This window comes from Bombina bombina, chromosome 1, assembly GCF_027579735.1.
Source record: "Bombina bombina isolate aBomBom1 chromosome 1, aBomBom1.pri, whole genome shotgun sequence".
NCBI classification, from domain to species: Eukaryota; Metazoa; Chordata; class Amphibia; order Anura; family Bombinatoridae; genus Bombina; species Bombina bombina.
The window spans coordinates 1,224,967,215-1,224,993,368 of record NC_069499.1 but is presented as its reverse complement, the minus strand read 5'-3'; the positions used below and the strand labels follow the sequence as shown (position 1 = coordinate 1,224,993,368).

The window sequence follows — 26,154 nt, the reverse complement described above, 5'->3', positions numbered from 1 at the left end:
TAGTCAACATGCACATCAGTAGGGGTGGTTCTAGACCATATTTTAGATGGTGCATAAAGTTGCCTATAACTAAATAAGATGGGTGCATAGGGAATTGGTGGAATATCCTGTACTACTAATTCTTCTACATGTATTTTGTTAAACCCACTTATGTCTCTGTTAGACAGATCTTTGCTCTGAGTAGCTATGTAAAAAGTCACTACCTTGTAAATTAAGAGCAGTTCTAGATGAAATGAAAAGTTACCAGCTCACCCTGCTAGACCCGCCACTGAGAACAGTGATTTTCATGTTTTGCAGTGCACTCATATTAGTAAAAATACAGCTTTTACTGTGTCCAGATCATACCCCCATTAGAGGCATAATCCCATATAACAAACTAATATAGCCATGTCCGTTCCCAGCAGTGCATCTCTCCTTTATTGTTTCAGCATATAACTGCAAATTTTGCAGAAACACGTCTGGCGATATTAATAGAATATTTGGTTGTATAAAAATTCTGTAATATGGAGAGTAACAGTAGTACAATTGGCAAACATTACTTTACAAAAAAAAGCAGATATGTGAACAAGCTTTTTAGCCCATGTGGTCGGGGCAGCTACAGTAACACAAAGAATCAAATATACATACGACTATGCTAAGGTTAAATGCATGTTTTAGCTAGGTGTTTCTTTGTTGAATTGTTTTAAAGGTAGTGGGTTATATTAGGTAGTAGTGAGCTTCTGTATTAATGGATTGTGCATGTAATTGCATGAAGGTTGTCATTATGGTGAAGTGTATGTAAAATTGCAGATGGAAATTCTGAATGCAGAGAGATCAGATCACACCCATGTTGTGGGTACAGATTCCTTTCACTAGGTGCCAACTGTACTTCACTAAGCAGCCAACTCCTCTAAAAGCAGTGTAAAGACAGGTCAGGGCACATCACAGTTTTACCCCTTCAGCCTCATTACAGTAACCATATTGTGAAATAAAAAGATTAATTTACTGCTCATATTTGAGCATTAGACAGCAAACCTCCTAACATTTAAAAATTCCAAAGGGGTACACCCTTTGGAGAGTGTGTGCACATATATACACACACACACACACACACACACATATATATATATATATATATATATATATATATATATATATATATATATATAATAAATTATTAATAATTATTATTATTTATTTCTTCACTACTTTATGCCTCAGGGTGAACCAAAATAATTGAATGAAGTATAAGAACAAAATCCAAGAGAGAGAGAGATTATAACATACAACAAAAATCTCTCAAAAAATACAAGGAATTAATCACTTTTCAAAGTAAATTATAAATGTATTAAGCACAATGGTAATTATAAGTAGGTAATGCACATCAAGAAAATATATACACCCTCTATATCAGACCTAAGACACTAGGCATCAATATAATCTATCAAAAATACAAACCTAGCTCCAAAACAGAGTTTATTGCAAACCACTATGTTCAAACGTAAGTCCAGATAGCCCAGAATAGAGGTAAATATAAGCTCTGTACCAAGTTATGGGCTTAAAGGGATACTAAACCCAATTTTTTTTCTTTCATGATTCAGATAGAGCATGCAATTTTAAGCAACTTTCTAATTTTACTTATATTATCAATTTTTCTTTGTTCTCTTGCTATCTTTATTTAAAAAAGGTATCTAAGATAAGGAACCATCCAATGTTTGGTTTAGAACCATGGACAGCACTTGTTTAATGGTGGATTTCATTTAGCCACCAATCAGAAAGCACATTGTAGGTTGTGAACCAAAAATGGGGCGGCTTCTAAATGTACAAATATATAAATAAAGATAGCAAGAGAATGAAGAAAAATTGATAATAGGAGTAAATTAGAAAGTTGCTTAAAATTGCATGCTCTTTCTGAATCATGAAAGAAAAAAAAATTGGGTTCAGTGTCCCTTTAAGTTAATAATGTGGAGTATATAAATATAGGTTATATTTCTTATGACAGATGCACTTAATAGCCAAGGCCGGATTGGCCTACCAGGGTACAAGGAGATTTCCCAGTGGGCTGCAGCAGCTGGGGCTGGAAAACTACAATGTAAAGGGGTGATTAAATAATGCAATTGGGCTTTAGAGTACATATGACAACAATCTGGAACTTTTTTTTAAAACAAACTTATATAATCTAATTCTGAAACAAAATATTGAGGGAAGGAGTATCATAGTAATACCCTTTGAGAAAAATGGGGTCTGCACATTATACTGAGTGAATGGAAAATATAGCTGGTCTCCAAATTTTCCAGGGCTGCTTTTTATTCCCAGTTCAGCTCTGATAATAGATGGTAAATAAATAGGATGACCATATTGCCGCTTTAAAAAGGGATACATATAAAAAATATATATGTCAGGGTTTTTATACAAAACATATCTTTAAACAGCCCTGAAAACAGTCCTGACATAAGTATTTTTCATGTGTCCCTTTTTAAAGCGGCAATATGGTCACCCTATAAATAAAGCAGCATGCAACATGGTTTCAACCATGCTTGAGTAAAAGTTAAATAGAAAGGCATGCACAACAAACTCACAAAGTGTTATCACATTAGGTGTTGTGTTTTTACTCCTCACTGTACCCTGCCATTAACTTGTATCTCTGGCTCTGTAATGTTCCCTAACCAGTGCTGGGGTACCGTTTGTGCTAAAATATAAGCCCTTCTCAAAATGGGTTGACCACTAGTACTACTGTACTACTGTTCTTGTCACTGTGTGAATGTCAATCTCATGCCAGCACGGACCCTCCTCGGCACCGGCTGTGCTAAAATCATTGTTTTCCTTGATGCTGCCTCAGCACTAGTAGTAAGTTAGCTAGCTGGGGTAAACACTCTGCTAAGTCAGAAGAACCTAAGCATCGTGGACGAATCGGGTGGCAAAAAATAATTTATCCTCTGAGTGAGCCACATCGTTACCACAATACCAGAACAGAAAAACTGTCTTTGCATTAAGCACCCAAGTGAGCTTTCAGTGGAGACTGAGACACTAGTTCCAGAGCCCGCCGCATGCACACCTGGGATCAAGTGCAAACTGCAGGAATGTTACTGTGTGGAAATGTCACGTGATCACGGTGATATAAGGGCTGTAAGCAGTAGACAATAGGACGTTTTTTGTTTTTAATTCTACAGTGCAGTGCACCAGGGGCAATGCGGGACAGGCAGAACCTTCACCGGGATAGCAAGATTGTCCCCGAAAATTGGGAGTGTTGGGAGATATGCAAACAGTCTGCAACAAAAGGGAGATGTTTTATTTATAATGTAATTCATTTTAACCCTTTGACTACCAGTAAGGGCAATTAAGATCCTTAGGGCAGGGCATGAGGGGCAACCAACCAGGGCCCCTCCTTTAGGGTGGCCCCACAATGTCAGGGGTGGATGTATGAGAAGGTGCAATATACATCCTGTATTTAATTTATGAAGAAGTGTTTATGATATCAGGAGCTGTAATATAAAGTGCTATTGTTTATATAGGTAACACTGAATGTTAGGACAGGGGTGGGCCATACAGAAAACAGGGCATTGGGGGGGGGAAATAAGGGTGCTCAACCGAGCGGGCCCTACAAATCTGTCTTGCCTGGGGCCTCACAAATGCTAATGGTGGCGCTGACCATATCTATCCATCAAATGACCATGTGTTGTTATAAGGTAAACAGAATTAATTGTACATTAAACGGCAATTTAATGTAAAATTTAACATGTTCTTATTCATTAGAATATGCATTACTGACCCTAGATAACCGTTTAACCCAAGAAAATAGGTTGAAAGACAAAGATAAAATTCTGCTTTGGAGCCGCGCAAGCATTGTAACTCCTGATCACAGCACAACCAGTGATTGGTGGCTATGTGAAATTACTCTCCTCACTCCTCACTGGCTACACAATGCGGCTCCTAGGTGGGGCTTGTCTATGTGTTTACGTGTTTTAACCCTTTGTGGGAGTTAAGCACATGGTTATCTAGGATTATTATTAAATTAAAACGTCCCTTCAATTAGTTACCTACCTCCATAAATGTTGTTGTTGTATCTGACATTAACTAAATACATTTATACTGTAAGAATACTTGGGTTTTTACACAGTTTTCTTTAATTTATAAATCCTTTATATATTTTTGTCATTACAGAACGTCTGATTTGCAGATTAGTAGACAAGATGACTGAGATATTTAAAAATTCTAAAAGTGAACGAACTCCGGTCCCCGTGGTTATAATAGGTAAAGTATTTTTTATGCTTTTATGTACTGTAGGTTTCCCATAGCATTGCTCATTATTTCCTAAATGCACATTACGGGCTAGATTACAATAGGAGCTCTAACTGCTTTGTGTGCTTCAGAAATAGAACACATATTACAAGTTGAAAGTAAACTTGTTAGCTTGACTGCAATTGAATCTAGCGAACTTCTGAATAGTGCAACTTCAGAGCTCTGGTTAACTGTTATGCGAGTCAAAAAATTGCAGAAAACACATAAAAAATATATTTCATAGTACAGTTACACTCATATTAACACTGTCTGATAAAAAAAGGCAAGCAAAGGGCTTTAACATAGAGATACATACATATACATGTCTAAATATATTTTTTTATATATGTGTGTGTGTACATATATGTGTGAGTACATATGTATACATATATAGACACACACACACATATATATATATATATATATATATATATGTGTGTGTGTGTGTCTGTATATGTATACATGTGTACACACACATATATGTACACACACACACACACACACATATATATATATAGTGCTTTGGAGCCCTTTATAGTCAAGTAGTGAAAAATCATATTTATGCAATATTCATATTTAATAATTTAACTATGTGTTTACTGTAATTATTTCACATAGGGGGAATATGTTCTATGTATTTTTAAATATATATTCCTATCTATATCTGTTTATATCTATACCTATAGATAGATAGATAGATAGATAGATAGATAGATAGATATTTTACCAAACAAAATGTTACATACATATATATATATATATATATATATATATATATATATATATATATATATATATTTAAGAATAAATAGAACTCATTTTGCTATGTGGAAAACATTGGAATGTGAAATAGTTGTTTGTTTTTCCCCACTTTTTGTGCTCCATTGACTATGGGGGAATACATTAACGCATTCGCGATATTCGAAGTTTGGCTTTTTGTGCTCATTGGGCTAGCACTCGTGCGATAACATTTTACTTTCAACTTAAAATACGTGCACTACCCCATGCAAGTAAAATACTTACTGTGTGAGCGATAAATAGCACACCACTTGTAATCTAGCCCTACATCAGTTCCCTGTACCCTGCAATGTGCCTCATACTAAGATGTCACACAAAAGCTTGTCACTATCTGAGAGTGAGCTAACTTAAGGGAGGGAGGGAGGGAGGGAGAGGAGGCCTGAACTGGTTTTGTGATGAGATAATTCACTGGCACATGGTACCACAGATGCACTAACATAACATTGCACAATGTAAGCAAATCATCATTGCATAAGCTCTGCAGGAGCAACAGAGCACAGCATGTGGTGAGCATGCCAGAATGCCAGTCAATAAATACCAGTGTAAATCTTTACCCTGTGAAGCTGTATTGATTCTTTACAATAATCACTCAACAAACAATCCACTTCAATCAATATTGAAAAACCATCTGATTTAGTTATTAGAGGTGGATAAACGATGGCAGAAACATTTTTGCAGAATAATAGAGTAGAGAGAATGTTCTTGTGTTAATGTTTGAAAGATAATGATCTGATATAATTAAGAATATGGTTATATTAAAAAAAGAATTCTGTAACATAGTTTGCAAGTTTGAGACCTTGTTAAAATAAGTAACATTAAACTAAAATGAATGTGACTACTATCCAATAAATGAAAACGCCTTACAATGGATGGGACTTCTCTCTGAGTAAAATTTTTCTCCAGTTGATTCAACTAATCAAGGAAGCTAACTTTATTAAAGCCTCTCTCTGATGTCTAACAAGTGTGACTGTGCCAATGAGTAAGGCATAGCATGAGGCTGGCTTCACATCAGTAAGTGAGATTCTCTTCACACAGCCTTTTTATAAGTTATACTATTTTCTCTATACTCAGGTAATGGACCATCAGGAATCTGTCTGTCTTATCTGTTGTCTGGGTACACTCCATATGTAAAAGAAGGATCTGTACATCCAAACCCCATATTACAGAGAAAGCTTGAGGAATACCCAAATGTTCCTGTAACACAGCAGGTTTGTGCTCAACACAGATGAAACATTTTGCCAAAAAAAGAAATTTGCAGATACCATAATATGTATTTACAAATGTTAAAGGAACTTCTAATGGAAAATGCAATGATCTAATCCATTAGTTAATTTTATTTTAACTCTAGTGTCCCCTTGTTTACTGGTGTTAAATACAAAGTTAAAGTACCACTTCAAGCCGCAAAACATTGCAGCTCCTAAACAGGGCAAAGCTGGTGAGTCAATTAGGAGCCGCATACGCAAGTAGCCACCAATCACCACATCCTGATCAGGTGTTGCAATGTGTTGCGGGCGCAAGTGTGACTTTAGTTATGTGTTTAATCCCTCTGTGGGGCTTTTATGCATAGTTAACAAGGGACAGTAGTGTTAAAATGAATTACTTTACTGAATCAGAGATTTCATTTTTTTTCTTTAGAATGTCTTTAATAATAAGTATTTATAAATAAAAGATCAGACAACTGTTAAAAAGGAGCAGTTAAGATATGTGGATCAATATTTCATAAGCAAAAAGCTAATGCTACTTATAGTTATCTGCCATATCATATCACAGAGAGTCCTCTGGTCAGTTATAATAAATAACAAAGAACCATAGTTTGATGATACCGAGTCACCCTTGGGTCACAAAGAACAAATATCTGGTAACACAGAACTAGTTTTTGATCACAGAAACTCACATGCCATCTAAAATATACCCCTATTAAAAAGATCCAAGGTTGGGTTAGCAAAAATATACTCTGGCTTCATCTAACTGGATCATTGTCACATTTATTATACAAATTTAGGTCACTGTAACCGTAAGTCATATTGTACATAAGATATCATATAATCTATGCATTACACAATACTGACTGAAAGAATCATTTAATAACCATCCAGTTCTAGTCAAACTGTGTGTACTTTGTTTTGTACAATAACCCCATCCTCAGTTGTAATGACCCATTCTTCAATTGTAAAATAATATTTTCTAGAATAAACCTAATTAGCCATAATTCTTAACCCATCCCCTATGGCATCAAATAGGTTAAATAAAACCAAGCCAGTGCCTCTGCCTATTATTGTAAGCAAATAAAATAAGATGGTGACCTAGTTTTGTACATTCATTCACGCGATCAATAATCACTGCCCTACAGAGATAAAATGAAGATTCACTGGGCATCATGTCCCTGCAATTAATCCATTATCTGCCTCAATGATTTGAGCATGTCATCCCAGGATAAAATATTTCAGGAATTCACTTTCTGAAGGCTGAACAGATGTAACACTCACTGAAAGGCTGTTCAAGTAAACTTCACTTATGGGTGTTACATTGTCAAGGTCACCAGATAATCTGTGAGGTTTCACTGCCACAGTAAACCCTGTGACAATGATGCTCTCTGCCATGGCATTTCAGCAATTTTTATATGTGATCAGTCCTCTAGGCCTGAATGGAAGTTAACTTGTTCTTGTGACTTAGATATATTTGCACCGCATAAAAATTCCAATACTGTCACTTCGACGGTAATGTTATGTGTTGTTTTAACTATGCTGAGAGATATCTCTAAAAACTTGTGGAAAACCTACAAATATTCAGTGATGTCAAACATCTATCTATCTATTTGTCTGTATTTCTGTCTATCTGTCTTTCTATCTATGTCTGTCTACCTATTTACATATCTATCTATCTATCATCTATCCTATCTATCTATCTATCTATCTATCTATCTATCTATCTATCTATCTATCTATCTATCTATCTATCTATCTATCATCTATCTATGTATATTTGCCTGTCTATCAATTTGTATGTCAACCTATCTATATATCATATATCTATCTATCTAGATATCTATCTATGTCATCTGTCTATCAGTCATCCATCTATGTCTGTCTGTCAACCTATCTATGTCTATATATCTGTCTGTCTATCTTTCTAGTAAAGAATGTATGTGTGTATATCCTTTTTTGTTTATATGAAACAATATTTGATGGTGCACTTTGTTTACTCAGGACTTGGAGTATCTGTCAGAAGGTTTAGAGGGCCGCTCACACAGTCCAGTTGCTCTTCTTTTTGACTCACTCCTCAGGCCAGACACAGACTTTATTGGAGATGTTGATTCAGTTCTGAGCTGGAAATTGGAGCCAGAAAGAGCAATTCCACATCTGGTGCTTGGAAGAGGCCCTCCCGGGGGAGCATGGAATGTGAGTGGACCTTTTTAATTACTTTGAAGAAAAAAAAAAAGAGAGATTTGCATATACTGTACCTTAGATTGCAAAAACTGAACAAGCAAATCTAAACAGACACTACCAATAAAATTGTAAATACTGCTATTGATTGAGTATAGGTAATAATAGCGCTGCGGAATCTGTTGGCGCTCTACAAATAACCGATAATAATAATAATAGCCAATCTCATCGCACCAGCTGTGTTTTTTACCTATAGTTTCTGTTAGGATTATGTGTTACATCTAGAATCTCACCGAGCCTCTCTAGACACGGGACCTAATCATTACCTATAAGATTATCAGCAAAGTTTCATAATATTACCTAATGTTGTAATGTTCTTATCCTGTCATATTAAAAATGTATGTAACCTGACCATGAACTCTAATATCTTAGTACTTTAAATTATTTTATAACAGCAGGAGATAAGGTTGTATGAAGTGCAATTAGGAAAAAACAACACATGGTACATTATCTTCTATACACACTATCACAAATAAGATGATTTAACTCATATTACAGAAATTTGCATATACATTGTTTTCCAAATATTTCTTTATCATAGATAAAGGTCGGCATCTTATTAATGGTAGGCATCATTTATCAAAACAACTGAAAGCAAAAATGCCTAAAATAAAACTAAAAATAGTGTCACAAAAAAGGAGTTAACAGAAACAAATAAAACATACAATGCTAGATTACAAGTGGCGCACTATTTAGCACTCCAGATCTAGTGTAAACTTCGCTGGAAGTAAGCTTTTTGGTATGGATTATTTAGAATTTTTACACTATCTATAACAATTTGTAATAATTATTATTAACATTTTTTAATATTTTATATTTAATATTTCAATAAGGAGCCTTAGAATAACTATGTTTTCATGTGTGCTAATTAAACACTGTGCTGGACCTAAAGCGCAAAATCTAAAGTGTGTTATGAATATGTTTTTTTTTAAATTTTTATTATTAAATATATATTTCTATATATATATCTGATACTGTTAATGTGAAATACTGTATACTGTATATCTTTACCTATATATCTATAGGAATAGATATACATGTATATGTGTGTGTGTATGTGTATATATATATATATATATATATATATATATATATATATATGTATATGTATATGTATATATATATATATATATATATATATATATATATGTATGTGTGTGTGTGTATATATATATATATACAAATATGTTTTTACAATAAAAATAACATATTCCTGGAAGTGAAGAACATTGGAATGTGAAATTTTTAAATTGAATGCACAGTAAAACACATTAAATATTATTATGGAATTATTATTTAGACATATCTATTTAATAGCACTTTGCAGTCAAATACATGGCCATATACCATGTACATTTTAACCCTTCTATCTTTTAATTATATATTTATGTGAATATTTGTTATTAGATAGTGTTTATATGAGTGTAACTGAAATGTTAAATTTATTTATGTTGTGTTTGCAGTTGCACTAACCCAACAAGAGTAAAATGCGATTGCACTCTCATGTTCACTTTTACTTTGAGCGCAAATTAACTTGCCCACAATATTCTTATATCTAGCCCTATGTAATCTAGCCATAAGTGTTGAATGAAGTGCCGTACCTTTAAGTTAACCACATCCTGGAATACACTCCAAACAGCAGAGGATTCCTCATAAAGAACAAAGTTATAAGTTTTAGTTAAGAATACATTTTAAGAAGAGATCTGTGCATAATACCTAGAGCTATAGGGGCATATTTATCAAGCTCCGTATGAAGTCGTTAAGAAGTTATGAAGCAGCGGTCTAAAGACCACTGCTTCATAACTTGTCCGCCTGCTCTGAGGCGGCAAACAGAAATCAACCCGATCAAATACGATCGGGTTGATTGACACCCCCTGCTAGCAGCCGATTGGCCGCAAATCTGCAGGGGGCGGCATTGCACCAGCAGTTCACAAGAACTGCTGGTGCAATGATAAATGCTGACAGCGTATGCTGTTGGCATTTATCGATGTGCCGCGATGTGCAGCGGACATGATACGCTACTTTATATCATGTCAGCTCGCACATTGGATAATATACCCCATAGTGTCTCTATTAAGTGTGAGTACCCTGTGTATATTAAGTGTCCTTACCTTTCACTGATACACTTTTAGGCTATGGAAATGTGTTTCTTTTATTTGTTTGAAGATTCCTTTGCATGTAATTGATTTAAAGGGACAGTACTTCATTCAACACTTAGCATAAAACATGCCTAAAATATTTGTTAATCCAGACAACTTAAAATATGTTAACATTGAGAACAGATTAATTATTATTTTATAAAAAATTCAGGACTCTAATCCAGTTAATCCAAAGACTGGTTCTACAAATTTAAAAAATTGCATGCTCTAATTCTACTTTTAGTGCTTCATCTCTATCTGTTAAAGCTCCCGTCCAATACATTAACTATGTAATTAACACCTTTGCGAAAGTTAAACACATAGAGTTGCAGTGCTGATAGCACTAACATTGTATTAGAACATGCAATTTGTGTACTATAATGTCTCTTTAAGCACAAAACATCATTTTCCGATACTACAAACTGTAGAGCTAGTCAAGCTGTTTTATTTTCCTGCTCGTGTGTACTACTGATACTTTCTATTTTGGTCAAGGCTTTTCTGAATGCACTCACTGACCCTAGAGTTTTTTGTTATAAGGCGTTGCCTCTCTTTTAGAGTGTTTGACCTCGTTGTCAGAAAGTCAGGCAGTAAAACAGTAACTAGAATGTGCAGAGGGTGATACTGATAATAAATCTGTTTGCATTTTTAGGCCATTGAGGGCTCTATGATCACTCTTAGCCGAGGCGAATGGATGGGGCTCCCTGATCTTAACTTCAAGGACTGGATGAGAATGAAGAGAAGGTAAGAACTGTATAAACTTAAGTTGCTTTTGTAATATGATAATGAACAGTTCTTTTCTGTAAACATCTTATATACAGAATCACTTTTTCTAAGATTGTCCGTAGAAATATAGGGGCATGGCACTTTCAAATTTTGTATGATTCATTGAAAATATTGAGTTTTAAAATTTGCAAAACATAACTAAGAAAAGTTAATATGCGCTGCCTGTCCATTTTTGTTTGCCAATCCTCTTAGACTTTAATTTTAACTTGTTTGCAGCAATAGCGATTCACACATCCATGCCTTGCAGTATAACTGTTTTGTTCCTTGTAGTTTGCATTCATACAAGTGTATATTAAAGGTCCATTAAATACATTAGTTTTGCATAAGCAACAAATGCATAATAAAAAGACAATCTAAAAACACTTGGGTCCCGATGATTAAAAGTGCTGCGAGGTGGCCAAATATTCAAAAGGGATCAAATTTGTAGTTTATTTAATTTATTGATAGTGTAGGTGTATTTGTAACTTAGGTTAGGATTTATTTTACAGGTAAATTGGTAATTATTTTAACAAGGTAGCTATTAAATAGTTATTAACTATTTAATAGCTATTGTACTTAGTTAAAATAAATACCAAGTTACCTGTAAAATAAATATAAATCCTAAAATAGCTACAATGTAATTATTAATTACATTGTAGCTATCTTAGGGTTTATTTTATAGTTAAGTATTTAGATTTAAATAGGAATATTTTAATTAATAATATTAATTAGATTTATTTTAATAAGAATTTAGTTAGGGGTGTTAGTTAGGTAGGGTTATTATACTTAATATATATATAATATAATAACGATATTAACTCTATTAACCCTAATATAATGAGGGTTAATATAGTTTTTTTTTTTTTTTTTTAAACCAGTTTTTATTCATTTATTCCATACACAACATGTTGTAGAACAGAAAAAAGAAATATATCAAACAACCCATTCATCGAAGACACAGCTTCTCATATTGTGATCATATGCATTGGAGTCGCAGCTCCAACTGATATGCATATATAGTCATATTTGCAAAATAAACAGTAGCAAAACCTCCTTAGGCCTCAGATCCTCATATTTTACTCATAATTATAATCTGCCTTCTCTTTAATATCAAACGATAAATGAAATATTATTCTAACAAGATTATCTTCATCTTATTGTGAGCTGTACCCACCAAACTGTATCCATAAATGCCAAACAAAACAAAAAAAAACCAAAAAAAAAAAAACCCACACACACCTACTGCTGGCAGCCAGATTAGGTCGACCTAATATCTAGAAAAGACTTACATCCAGTGGGAGGGAGCCCCCTCCTCAGCCACCATTGTAATCAAAAAGATCTTGTTTTTTAATGGAGCCATAAATCGGGTCTGTTCCGACCTCTGCCAAGATAAGATTACTCTCTTCCATTTATTAATAAACATTCTGAATTCTTTTTCTGAGGCCCATACTAAATGTTGTCTTTCTATGCACATTTGCATTTTTATGTTATTCGTAAACTCTGCTAAGCTTGGGGCTTCCGGCAATCTCCACTTCTGAAAAATTAAAAATCTAGCCGCTAGAATAACCATATTTAATAATTGTCTATCTGCCTTTGCACCATCATCGTCTTTCAATAAGAGTATGTGCCTCCACTGTAAAACACATTTCTCTTGCAAATATTTATTAACCCAGTACTGAATTTTATTCCAAAATTGCCTGATTTTTGGGCATTCCCATAGACAATGACACAAATCTGCCGCCTCTCTATTACATTTAAAGCAGTTCCCTTTATGCCCCACCTGTGCCCATTTCCTAATCCTCATCGGTGTTAAATAGTAATTATTCATTAATTTGATCTGGGATTCCTTCCAGCTTACTAATACCGTTGCCCTATCTGCTAACTTTACGCTCTTTTCTATTTCCTCAACCTGGAGCAAATTATGATGTCTCTTCAGTCCCTCTTTTATTTTATTCAAATGTTCTCTCCCTGAGCAATTTTGTAACAACCCGTACCAGTAAGATATAGCCCTTTTGCCCGCCATATATAATTTCACTCCAGCATCAATTCCCGGATCCGAAACCATCCTCTGGGTTTGTAACAACTGTGTTAAATAACTTCTAGCCTGTAAATACGCAAAAAAGTTTTTCGCCGATAGATGATATTTGTTGGCTAGTGTCTCGTATACCTGAATCACTTGTCCATCTGGCTCTACTAATTGTGCAAAATATATTATCCCTTTTGTTTTCCACTCTCTAAAGACCCTATTGTTCATCCCGGGCAAGAAATCTGGAATACCGATAATCGGCAAAAATGTGGTTAAACAAAATTCTTGACCTAAAAGGCCACAATAAACTTGCCACGCCCGCACTACATTCAGAAAAGTTAATAAGGAGCAGACATTACTCGGCAATCTTTTGTACTGATTATGTAGAATTGCTTTCAGATCAAAAGGCTTCACCATTTCTAATTCTAAATCATAATATGTCACATAATTCGCTTCTGTAAGCCAGTCTATACCAAATTTAACTATTGCCGCGATATTATACTTAACAATATTTGGTAAAGCCAAGCCACCAAAGTTTTTATTCTGCGTGAGTTTTTCCACCGCTATTCGGGGTCTTTTCTTACCCCATATAAATCGTGAACAGGCTCAATTAAACCTTCTAACATCTTGAAATGGTAGATTTTGCATCAAAAATAATAGTTTGGGAAAACAATTGTTTTAATCAGCATAATTTTAGCAGAAATCGATAAATAATGAATATTCCATTTACCTAATTTCCCTTCTATATTCTCAATAAACTCTGCATAATTAAGATGGTACCAGTCTTTAGGCTTACTCCCTATTTTAATTCCCAAATAGTTTAAAACTTTAACTTCTCTCAACCCATACTCGGGTAAACTAGACTGTGTTTTGTTAATCCATAATAACTCCGACTTTTGCGCATTAATTTTGTACCCCGAAAAAAGGCTGAAATGATTAATCATCGCTAAACTTTTAGGGATACTTGTCTTGGTATTCTGTAAAAATAGCATGAGATCGTCCGCATATAGTGAGACCAAGAAATTTTGGGTCCCGATTTCCATCCCCCCTACTTCCTGTCTTAATAAAATCGCAAGTGGTTCCAGGGCAATATCAAATAAGAGCGGGGATAATGGACATCCCTGCCTAGTCCCTCTTTGCAAAATTATATGCTGCGATAAATCACCATTTACCAATAATTGAGATCTCGGATTGCTATAGATCTTTTTAATTATAGCGGTCACATTCCCCTCAAAACCAAATTCCCTAAGAGCATTAAATAGATGATCCCATATGATGGAATCGAATGCTTTTTCTGCATCTAACGTGAGTAAAGCCACGTCCGATATATCTTTGCTATTTGAGTCCTGTAATTTGTTATAATAGTAATCTAATGTGATTAGGACCCTCCGCATGTTGCGCACTGGATTCCTGCCCGGGATGAATCCGGTTTGGTCTTTGTGGATCAGATTTCCGACTACTTTCTTAATTCTATCCGCTATAATTGCCATAAATATTTTGTAATCCTGATTTAAGAGTGAGATCGGTCTATATGATCCCATTTCTTCAGGATCTTTGCCTTTCTTGTGTATTAAGGATATAACTGAATCTGTAAAATAACATGAGTTGGATTTCCCCTGGACATAATAGCTATTGTATAACTCAACCAGCGTACCCGTAATCTCCTCTTTAATGATCTTATAAAATTCCGCTGGCAAGCCATCTGGACCTGAGGCTTTATTAGTTTTCATATGATCTATCCTTTTTATAACCTCTTCTTCTGTAATCGGTAAATTGATCTGCTCTAACTCGCTTTTAGTTATTCTAGGTACTTTAATTTTTTGCCAAAATTCTCTCTTCCTGTCCTCATTGATCTCTTCTCCAGCGTATAACCTCTGGTAATATTTATAGAAAGCCTCACGTATCTCAGCTGACTTGGTATGTATTTTATTACCTTCTCTAATAGTGCAGATCATATTGTTTTTTTTCCTAAACTGAATTATTTTAGCTAAATGTTTTGCCGAGATCCCATGATATCCTGCACAATATGCTCTAATCTTCATCTCCTCCCTTGCCCAGCTTTCCCTTAGGAAACTTTCTCTCTCTGATTTTGCTGCTTTATACCTATTCCAGTTAGTAAGATTAGGATTGTTCATGTACCTAGTGTATGAATTTTTAAGCTGGTTTGTCAAATGGGTCTCTCTAGCCTTGCATTTACGTTTCCTTTGTATCATGTAGCTTTTTATCTGTCCCCTTAAGACTGCCTTACCTGCTTCCCAGAATATTTCTGGCTGATCTTTGTATGAAATATTCTGCCTATAATATTCCTTCCAGCTATTAACCAAAAAATTAAAGAATTTCCCATCATGTATCATATATTTAGGAAAACTAAATGTATTTGCATTATTATCTTTTTCATTCCCGACCTCTATCTTAATACTGATTATCGCGTGATCTGATATCGTTATCTCTGCTATTTGCGCTTCCAATTCTAATGTCATTAATTTCTCATCTATCAAAAACATGTCTATTCGCGAAAAATTTTTATGGGCCTTTGATTCACAGGAGAACTCACGCTTATCTGGGTGTTGTAAACGCCATATATCTTTTAATTTCAATGTTTTAGCAAATTCCCTCAGGAGTTTAGCCTCCTTATTATGCCATCTTTTGGCCCTAGATCTAAACCTATCAATTGCCGGCCACATAGTTGCATTGAAGTCGCCGGCCATGACTATATTTTGCCCTAAATAAGGTGACAATTTATGTTTGATTTTTTCCCAAAATTCCATCTTAGTTTCATTCGGGCCATATATGTTACATAATGTCCAAACTTTATTATTAATTTCCACTTGTACAATCAGAAACCTCCCCTGTGGATCACACACCTGTTTTATGATCTTATATACCAGGTTCCTATTGAACATTATTGCCACTCCACACTTCCTACTACTGCAGGTAGTGGCCAAAACTTCCGAGATCCACTTGACCCTTAATTTAGGTATTTCTGCCTCTTTTAAATGTAATTCCTGCAGGAACAATATGTCAGCCTTATGGCGCTTCAACAATTTAAAAATATTTTTTCTTTTAATAGGGGATGTAACCCCACCCACATTCCACGAAACAAACTTCAACATCTATATACTTTAATATTATAAAATCTTACTTTGAGAGCACTTGTACTTTCACTGCCCCTCCGTCGTGCCTTAATCTGACTGCCAAACAGACAAACAAAAAAAAAAAAAAGAAATAAAAGATAATTGAGTAACATAAAGAAAAAGAAAATAACCCTTTATCATGACCACTTAAAAACATCATCTTATAACTACTTGAAATTAAAAATCAGAATAAAGAGTATTGACATCTCTAAAGTTATACCTCTATCCCTTTCTTTAGACAATATTTTTTGGCATCTTCTGCTGTATTTAAAAAAATAGTATTTCCTTCTGGGTTCAATACTGCAATTTTTGCGGGGTATCTCAAATTTACCCTGATACCAGCTTTAATTAGACTGGTACAAAAAGGTGTCATAGTTTTTCTTTTTGAGGATGTCTCTGTCGAGAAATCCTGAAATATATATATTTGCTTTGTGCCGATCATGAGTGCTGGTATTTTCCTATAATGTCTCATTACCTGTAATTTATCCTGAAAGTTAAGATATTTAATAAGTATCATCCTCGGCCTTGAACTACCATCTGGATATTTTTTTATATTGCCTATCCTGTGAGCCCTTTCCACCTGAATTTTTCCTGATATTTGCATTCCTAAAACTTGTGGCAACGTACTTGCACCAAAGAGTACCAGATCTTCATATTCCCTCCCTTCAGGTAACCCTACTATCCGAATATTATTTCTGCGTGATCTGTCCTCGAGATCATCTATTTTCAGTTGCATTATTTTTATTTTGTCTTCATAATTTGTCCAATTTGCCTCCTTCGCATTTAATCTATCCTCAATATCTGATACCCTCTCCTCAACCTCCAATATCCTACTAGAAAATTATCTAATTTCTGTTGATAGGGAAGCAATTTCACTTTTCACAGCTTCGAATTGGGGTAATATCATGTCGGCAAGTTGGTTTAAAGTCAATTGCTTCTCATGCATGGTTGTCTGATATTCAATGGGGGACTCTGTACCTGTATTTAGTGGCATTTTAGATATCTTATCCCTTTTAGTGGGCATGGCAGGAGACCTTGTTTTAAGATTAGGTATACATTTTTCCATAAAGTGATAGTGAGTGTGATATGTTTGTGTGAAAAAAAGTACTAAAAAATAATGTTGTGACTCTCCCTGTGGTCTTAATGTGTCATCCAATACTGACCAGGCCTGATGCTCCTTAGTTTCCGAGATCAGACGAGATTAGGTGCAAAAATAATATGGTAGCGTGATACTACTTAAAATACTAATATATGCACACAAAAAAAAGTGTATCTGTGACTCTACCTATACTGTGGTCTTTATGTGTCATCCAATATTAACCAGACCTGGCACCACTTAATTCCCAAAATCATCCAGGATTAGGTGCTTTCAAAATAGTGTAGCTGTCTGCAGCTATGTGTAAAGAAAAAAAAAAAAAAGTGTGAAGATCTATATTTTTAACCCTTCCGTCTCACTGCCACATATATTCTTTCCTGTCTTATGCCGTTCGCTATACTGTATAAAATACTTAACTATTACTCTGGCGTTGACCTATGCCTGTATATCCTACCAAGTACACCCCCAGCCGAACCTTCTAAAGATAGTAGGTTATATACAGCATATTCTAAAAAGTTAACACTTTATATATTATAACAATGGCAACAGTACTATTTATTCAAAATATATTACTTATTTTGCTCCTCTATACCCTTAGAATAATATGAGCAACCTTCTTGCACGATTTAATCTGTTGCCACACCTCCTAACTAGTAATCTAGAGCCTACTTCAGAATAATTACAAAATATGACAACAATCTGTGTGCACAGCCACTTAATACTCCTTCCACTTCAATTAGCTAACAAATACTACAAAAAAAAAAAAGTCAAAAGAGAAAAACCAAAAAAAACAAGAAAAAAAAGTGGCCAGCTTTTATATCTCTCAGCGGGCATGTTAAAGTTCAGAAAATCCAACAAATCTCCAATCAGTATCAGTCACCTTTCTGCCTCTGTCAATTAATAACCTAAAAAAGGCACTGCAATGGGACATTTGTATATTCACTTTCGTAGTATATTGCCAGGCCAGAAAGAAGTCTCTGATCCACGTCTTATATCCCTTTTTTTTTCCTTCCTCCTTTTCCTCTTCCTCCTTCTCCTTTAAAGCAATTCAAACAGATCCCAGGCCAAAGATTTTCAATGTTCTGCCTCAACCAGTTGATATTCTAAAAACAGTGTCTGATAATCACATGCTTTCCCTGCAGCTGGCATACAGAACTTTCCTTGTCTGTCCGTTTGCTATACACCCAGGTTTAACCTGATGCCTATATTTGAGTCCAGTAGGTAATTCAATCTTTCCTAGCACCAGCTCTCTTCCCAAGTGTCCCCGTGAATTTTGCCAATACTTATATCACACTATTCAGATACTACAAATCAAGTGCCTTTACAGAGGGTGCTTTGATCTCTTCGCCTCAAAACTCTGATATTTTAAAGATGAAAACATAAAATTGCAGCCTTAACACCTGCACCACAGCGCTCCCTTTTCGGGTTATACAGTTATTATCAACACAAGTCTTAGTTGTCTCAGACCCTTTACCCGACTGTATTTCCAGGCTTATGTAATATTGCAGCCTTTTCACAGATATGCCGAACTTATTCAGCTAGTAACATAATGTAAACCATACTTGCGCTTCTGCCTTGCGTTCTGTTTCAGCGTACCAGGCAGCTGCTCCGAGGCTCCTCTCTGCTACTCCATCTTCCCGGCTACAGTCGAGACACCTCCCATCCGTGCCGGGTGCTGTGTGCAGATACCGAGCTTCTGATGCTGTTTGTAGTTAGTGGCGGTCTTCTGTCGCTACCAGGGCCGTCTGTATCCTACTTCGAAGCGCTGTGGTGTGTATCACTGGCCGGGACCAACCAGCCACTCATTCGGTAGTATCCGTCTTCCAGACCTAGATTACTTTTTACCTCCCCAGGCAGGGCTCTCACCCCCAGCAATGGGAGCAAATTTGGCGGGGTATGATGGATAACCGTCTCTCTCTCACAGAGGTCTTGGCGTGCACGTCTGTCTCGCGCTCCTCCCACAGGAAGTCCTAAAACAAGTAATGCAAATCTCACCTGCTTAACAGCACAAACATCTCACAAGTTTTTTGGCGCAATTTCCTAATATAGTTATTATATTATATATACAGGGAGTGCAGAATTATTAGGCAAGTTGTATTTTTGAGGATTAATTTTATTATTGAACAACAACCATTTTCTCAATGAACCCAAAAAACTCATTAATATCAAAGCTGAATAGTTTTGGAAGTAGTTTTAAGTTTGTTTTTAGTTTTAGCTATTTTAGGGGGATATCTGTGTGTGCAGGTGACTATTACTGTGCATAATTATTAGGCAACTTAAAAAAAAATATATATATACCCATTTCAATTTATTTATTTTTACCAGTGAAACCAATATAACATCTCAACATTCACAAATATACATTTCTGACATTCAAAAACAAAACAAAAACAAATCAGTGACCAATATAGCCACCTTTCTTTGCAAGGACACTCAAAAGCCTGCCATCCATGGATTCTGTCAGTGTTTTGATCTGTTCACCAAAAACATTGCATGCAGCAGCAACCACAGCCTCCCAGACACTGTTCAGAGAGGAGTACTGTTTTCCCTCCTTGTAAATATTTGATGATGGACCACAGGTTCTCAATGGGGTTCAGATCAGGTGAACAAGGAGGACATGTCATTAGATTTTCTTCTTTTATACCCTTTCTTGCCAGCCACGCTGTGGAGTACTTGGCCGCGTGTGATGGAGCATTGTCCTGCATGAAAATCATGTTTTTCTTGAAGGATGCAGACTTCTTCCTGTACCACTGCTTGAAGAAGGTGTCTTCCAGAAACTGGCAGTAGGACTGGGAGTTGAGCTTGACTCCATCCTCAACACGAAAAGGCCCCACAAGCTCATCTTTGATGATACCAGCCCAAACCAGTACTCCAGTATTGCACACCTTGTGCTTTTGGGCACTCCAGTGATTTTGCAGCTCTGAAATATGGCCAAACTGGTGGCAAGTGGCATCTTGGCAGCTGCACGCTTGACTTTTCTCAGTTCATGGGCAGTTATTTTGAGCCTTGGTTTTTCCACACGCTTCTTGCGACCCTGTTGACTATTTTGAATGAAACGCTTGATTGTTCGATGATCACGCTTCAGAAGCTTTGCAATTTTAAGAGTGCTGCATCCCTCTGCAAGATATCTCACTATTTTCGACTTTTCTGAGCCTGTCAAGTCCTTCTTTTGACCCATTTTGCCAAAGGAAAGGAAGTTGCCTAATAATTATGCACACCTGATATAGGGTGTTGATGTCATTAGACCACACCCCTTCTCATTACAGAGATGCAAATCACCTAATATGCTTAATTGGTAGTAGGCTTTCGAGCCTATACAGCTTGGAGTAAGACAACATGTATAAAGAGGATGATGTGGTCAAAATACTCATTTGCCTAATAATTCTGCACTCCCTGTATTAACTATATTAACCCTAATATAATTAGGGTTAATACTGTATAGTTAATATAGGTGGCGACGGTGTAGGGGGATTAAATTAGGGTTTAATAATTTTAATATAGCTGGTGGCGGTGTAGGGGGATTAGATTAGGGGTTAATAATTTTAATATAGCTGGCGGCGGTGTAGGGGGATTAGATTAGCAGTTAATAATTTAATATAGCTGGCGGCGGGGTAGGAGCTCACATTAGGGGGTATGTAATGTAGATGGCGGCAGTATAAGGGGCTCACATTAGGGGGTATGTAATGTAGGTGGCGACGGTGTAGGGGGATCACATTAGGGGGTTATACATTTAATGTAGGTGGCGGCGAGGTCCGGGAGCGGCGGTTTAGGGGTTAAATACTTTATTAGATATTGCGGTGGGGGATCGCGGTTGGCAGGTTAGATAGAGATTGCGCATGCGTTAGGTGTTAGGTTTTATTTGGCAGGTAGTTTAGGGAGTTACGGGGCTCCAATACACAGCGTAAGGCTTACTACGGCTGCATTTTGTGGCGAGGTGAAAATGGAGTAAGATTTCTCCATTTTCGCCACGTAAGTCCTTACGCTGTATATTGGATATATATATATTTTTTTTTTTTTTATAAATGAATTGATTTACTTGTAGAGAAAGAGCTGCACAAGCTAATACAATTGTTTTATACACAGTTTATGGAGCTGACTTAATATAGTAAAATATAACTGTAATTAAGAGTACTTACAATAATAAATGTATTTATCTATAGACCTTTAAAAACTGCACTAGTTAAAAACATGACATATTGGCAGAGAAAGTTGAGACTTGGCAGCTATACTGGGAAAATCAAGATGATTTATCGCAGGAGCTTGGGGCACTGTTCATGCATTAAATGTTTAACATACTAGCATGATATGTAAGTGTACACGTGTGCTGCAAATAACTTATGCTTTGTACAGTCTCAAACATTCCTATATCTCTAGTCTGTTTGTTTTTTATTTCCTGGTACAAAGATGGAGCTCTGATCTCTGAGTACTGTTTTTTAAATTCATTTCCACGATTTCAATATTAGAATGAAATACCTGTTAAAATATCTAATTTTCAAACTAATATCATTAATTGTATTTCCTCTAGGAACTTCAGGAACGACAGGTCCACTGCAGGCGATATCCTGAATTATTACCAGCACTATGTGCAATCCAAGGGCCTGCAGGACAACTTCGTTTCAGGCTGTGTTATGTCAGTGGTAAAAATAAATGAAAGTGCTGAACTTGACACGTTATTACATAGCCATAATGAGTGTAAGGAGGAAGCTAATCAAGCAAGGACCCTCTTTCAAGTGAATGGGTTTTTAGATGATGGCTGCGGGTCCAAACAGAAGTTCTCTATATATGCAAAGAATGTGGTGCTTGCTACTGGAACCTTCGACAGTCCAACTTGGCTAGGGGTCCATGGAGAAGACCTCCCCTTTGTATCACACCAGATCTCTGCATTAGAGGAGGCGGTGAAGTCACATCGTGTTCACCCAAACTCTGATCCAGTGCTTATCATAGGAGCAGGACTGACTGCTGCTGATGCTGTTTTGCTTGCACACCACTACAATATACCTGTAATTCACTCCTTCCGGAGACGTGTTAATGACCCAGCTCTTATTTTTAACCAGCTGCCACAAGTTATGTATCCCGAGTATCACAAAGTTCATCAGATGATGAAAGAACAGTCAATTTTTGGGACTGGCCCTTATGAAGGGTACATTAGTCTCCCTGAGCACCATGCTGTCAGTTTTCATGGGGACAAGAAGTGTATTTTCAGAGACAAACATGGTCAGCACAAAGTGTTCGGAGTTTCCATGGTTCTTATCCTCATTGGTTCCAATCCTAACTTGTCCTTTCTCCCAAACAATGGTACTCACCTGGCTTTAGATATTGATCAGCCTGTCAGTCCTAAAAGGAACCCACTTGACATTGATCCAATCTCTTATGAGTGTGTCCAAGAGAAAAGTCTCTATGCTGTGGGTCCTCTGGCTGGTGACTATTTTGTGCGGTTTGTCCAAGGAGGAGCTTTGGCATCAGCAAGTTCACTAATGAAGAGTCAGAAAAAGCCTCCTTAATAATCTAAAAGCAATTGCTGTCAACGTCCATAAAACCATCAGACACGATAGTGCATTCCTCAGACAGTTTTATATCTGTCAAAAATCAAATGCAAAAGAATTGTTACAGCTCAGTTTTATGTTGACCTGTCCACCTGTATCGTTACCTCTAGTTGTAATTGTTACAGTTTACAAACATAAAGTGCAATACATTTTTATAGTAATAAATGTGACCACTGATACACCTAGATAACAGTTCCGACCCATCTCCTAGGTCATGCTGTTTAATATTTCTTGAAGTCTAAAATTCTTTGGATTTGGTTCACATAGCCAGTCATAATAATTGTTTTAAAGAAAATTATACCTTTCCAAAGCACAGGAATATGGAAAAGGTAGGCAATGCTAAGCATGGGCCAAACTTCAGATTTGGCATTCGTTTACTAAATGAATGCCTAATATGGTTGCAGGCAGCAGCATTTGGTACTATTCAATGCCAGACATATCAATGTGAAAGAGCAACACACAAAGATCGGTTCAAATTCAGATTTTATGTGTTGCACTTTGACATTGATATATCAGGGACAGAAAATAACTGAATGCCTCTGCCTGCAACCATTTTTGACATTCGTAAAGGCTAAGGTAGGATTTACTGATTAACCCTTTAAGGACCGAGTATTTCAGACTAAAACTTCCTCAAAAGACTAGAGCATTTTTGCCATCACTACATTTAAACAGAAATAGAGCCTTTTTTATATGTGCCTATCAAAACCATATATTTGTTTTAGTAGACAACCCAATGTATTGATCTAGGCCCATTTTGGTATATTCACCGCCAAATGCAATCAAATTAAAAAAAAATGTTATTTTTTTCACTAACTTTAGGTTTCTCACTGAAATTATTTACAGATTGTGCAATCATGGCACAAATGGTTGTAAATGCTTCTGTGGGATCCCCTTTGTTCAGAAATAGCAGACATATATGGCTTTGCCATTGCTTTTTGGTAATTGGAAGGCCGCTAATTACAGCTGTGCACCACACGTTTATTATTCCCAGTAGTGAAGGGGTAAATCAGGTAGCTTGTAAGGTTCATTTTAGCTTTAGTGCAGAGATTACCCTCCCACCTGACACTTCTCACCCCCAGATCCCTACCTGACCCCTCTCAAACAGCTCTTTTGCCTCCCCCACCCCCTAATGGTCACCCCCATCTTAAGTACTGGCAGAAAGTATGCCAGTATGAAAATATAAGGCTTTTTAATGATTTTTTTCCCTATTTTCTGCAGTGTAGGATCCCCCTGAACCCCACCCCCAAACAGCTCTCTAAACCTCCCCCCTCTACCTATTAGCTGCAATCGTAAGTACTGGCAGCTGTCTGCCAGTACCCAGTTTGCTATAATTATTATTATTTTTTTAAAAAACATTTTTCCTGTAGTGTAGCAGCCCCCCTCATTAACTACCCCCTCCCAGATCGCTTTCCCACCCTCTTATCCCCTTTCCACTATAGGAGACCCCTCTCCCTCCTTCACCCTCTTCCCACTCCCTCCTTCCCACTCACTGCCTCTCTAAATAAAAGAAATGCGTAGCGGTCCCACCCGCTCCCGCCCCCCTCCAGCGATGGGCCGCCCGCCCGCATCCCTCCTAACCCTCCCACACATCAATGATCAGCACCACCTATGTCCGATGCAGAGAGAGCTTTCTGCATCAGTAACTCTGCCCGTCTATTTCTGCACTGCTACACTCATACAAAAAGTAGCGAGATCGTGGCAGAGAGGCCAAGGACAGCAGACGCTAGTCCTTAAGGGCATAACGACCAGCGTTGTACAGGGTACGGCCCTGGTCGTTAAGGGGTTAAACTTCATCACACTTCATCACACTTCATCTGTAGATAGTTCTATTTAAAGTTAACAATCAAAATGGCAGGCCCTAAAATCCTCCTTGTATTTCGCCAGTAAAGAAAAAAAATATATATTTTCTTGTTGTAAATAATGTATTTTGTCAATGAAACAAATGATATGCTTTATTTTTAACACGTTGGAATTATATTTGTATATTATTTTAATTCCTTTTTGAATTCAGCAGTAAAATAAAATAAAATTATATAAATAAAATACAGAAAATAATATTAACTGGTTACTTAAAGGAAAATCAAATTTTTTTTTAAAACTATTTTTGTACAAGTTACTGCGGGTGCAATATTTTTATACTTTCAAGCTGCTTGTTTTTAATGTTTGTGGTTATATTTTTCAGACATTTTAAATAAAGTTTTTATACTTTTAACAGTTGTCTCAATTTTATTTTAATCCACTTTAGTATATGCTGAATCAACAACTCAAAATGTTATAGCAAGCAATTGTCTTAAAGTTTGGTAAAACATGCTTTAAAATTCATATCAGTTACAGTTCATAATAAGACACTTTTAACACAATTCACGTTTTTTTTCATGGTGTCTGATTACATTGCATTATGTTCACTTGTTAGATACTTTGGGGCATATTTATCAAGCTCCGTATGGAGAAACAGAAGTTATGAAGCAGCTAAAGCCCCTTGCTTCATAACCTGTTCACCTGCTCTGAGGCGGGGGACAGAAACCGCTAGAAATAAACCCGATCGAATGCAATAGGATAGATTGACACCCCCTGCTAGCGGTCGTTTGGCCGCGAATCTGCAGTGGGCAGTTTTGCACCAGAAGTTCACCAGAACTTCTGGTGCAATGATAAATGCCAATAGCGTATGCTGTCGGCATTGATCAATGTACAGCGGACATGATTCGCAATATCGGATCATGTTCGCTCGCACAATAATAAATAGGCCCCTTTGTAATTACAAGACATTTCTGTTGTGTTGCTATAGAATAACATTTCAGCCAAGTCTAATGTTTTGTAAAATAAAATAACATTCTATTTTTCAATAGCCAAACTTTATCCACTATTTGTAAGCGCCAATCAGTGTTTCTTTCATGTAATTAGCAAGAGTTCATGAGCTAGTGACGTATGGGATATACATTCCTACCAGGAGGGGCAAA

The 26,154-nt window shown here is 36.3% G+C and overlaps 1 protein-coding gene across 1 annotated transcript in view; it reads left to right on the top strand.

The window, feature by feature from the left end:
* OSGIN1 (oxidative stress induced growth inhibitor 1) overlaps positions 1–25,409 on the top strand; it is a 42,980-nt gene extending 17,571 nt beyond the window's left edge. Inside the window, exons 2-6 of the mRNA XM_053700444.1 lie at positions 4,141–4,230; positions 6,127–6,263; positions 8,262–8,453; positions 11,286–11,377; positions 22,180–25,409. Coding sequence (XP_053556419.1) covers positions 4,170–4,230; positions 6,127–6,263; positions 8,262–8,453; positions 11,286–11,377; positions 22,180–23,155 — 1,458 coding nt within the window. The 5' untranslated portion in view covers positions 4,141–4,169 and the 3' untranslated portion in view covers positions 23,156–25,409. The remainder of the gene's footprint in view (positions 1–4,140; positions 4,231–6,126; positions 6,264–8,261; positions 8,454–11,285; positions 11,378–22,179) is intronic.
* The last annotated feature ends 745 nt before the right edge of the window (positions 25,410–26,154 follow it).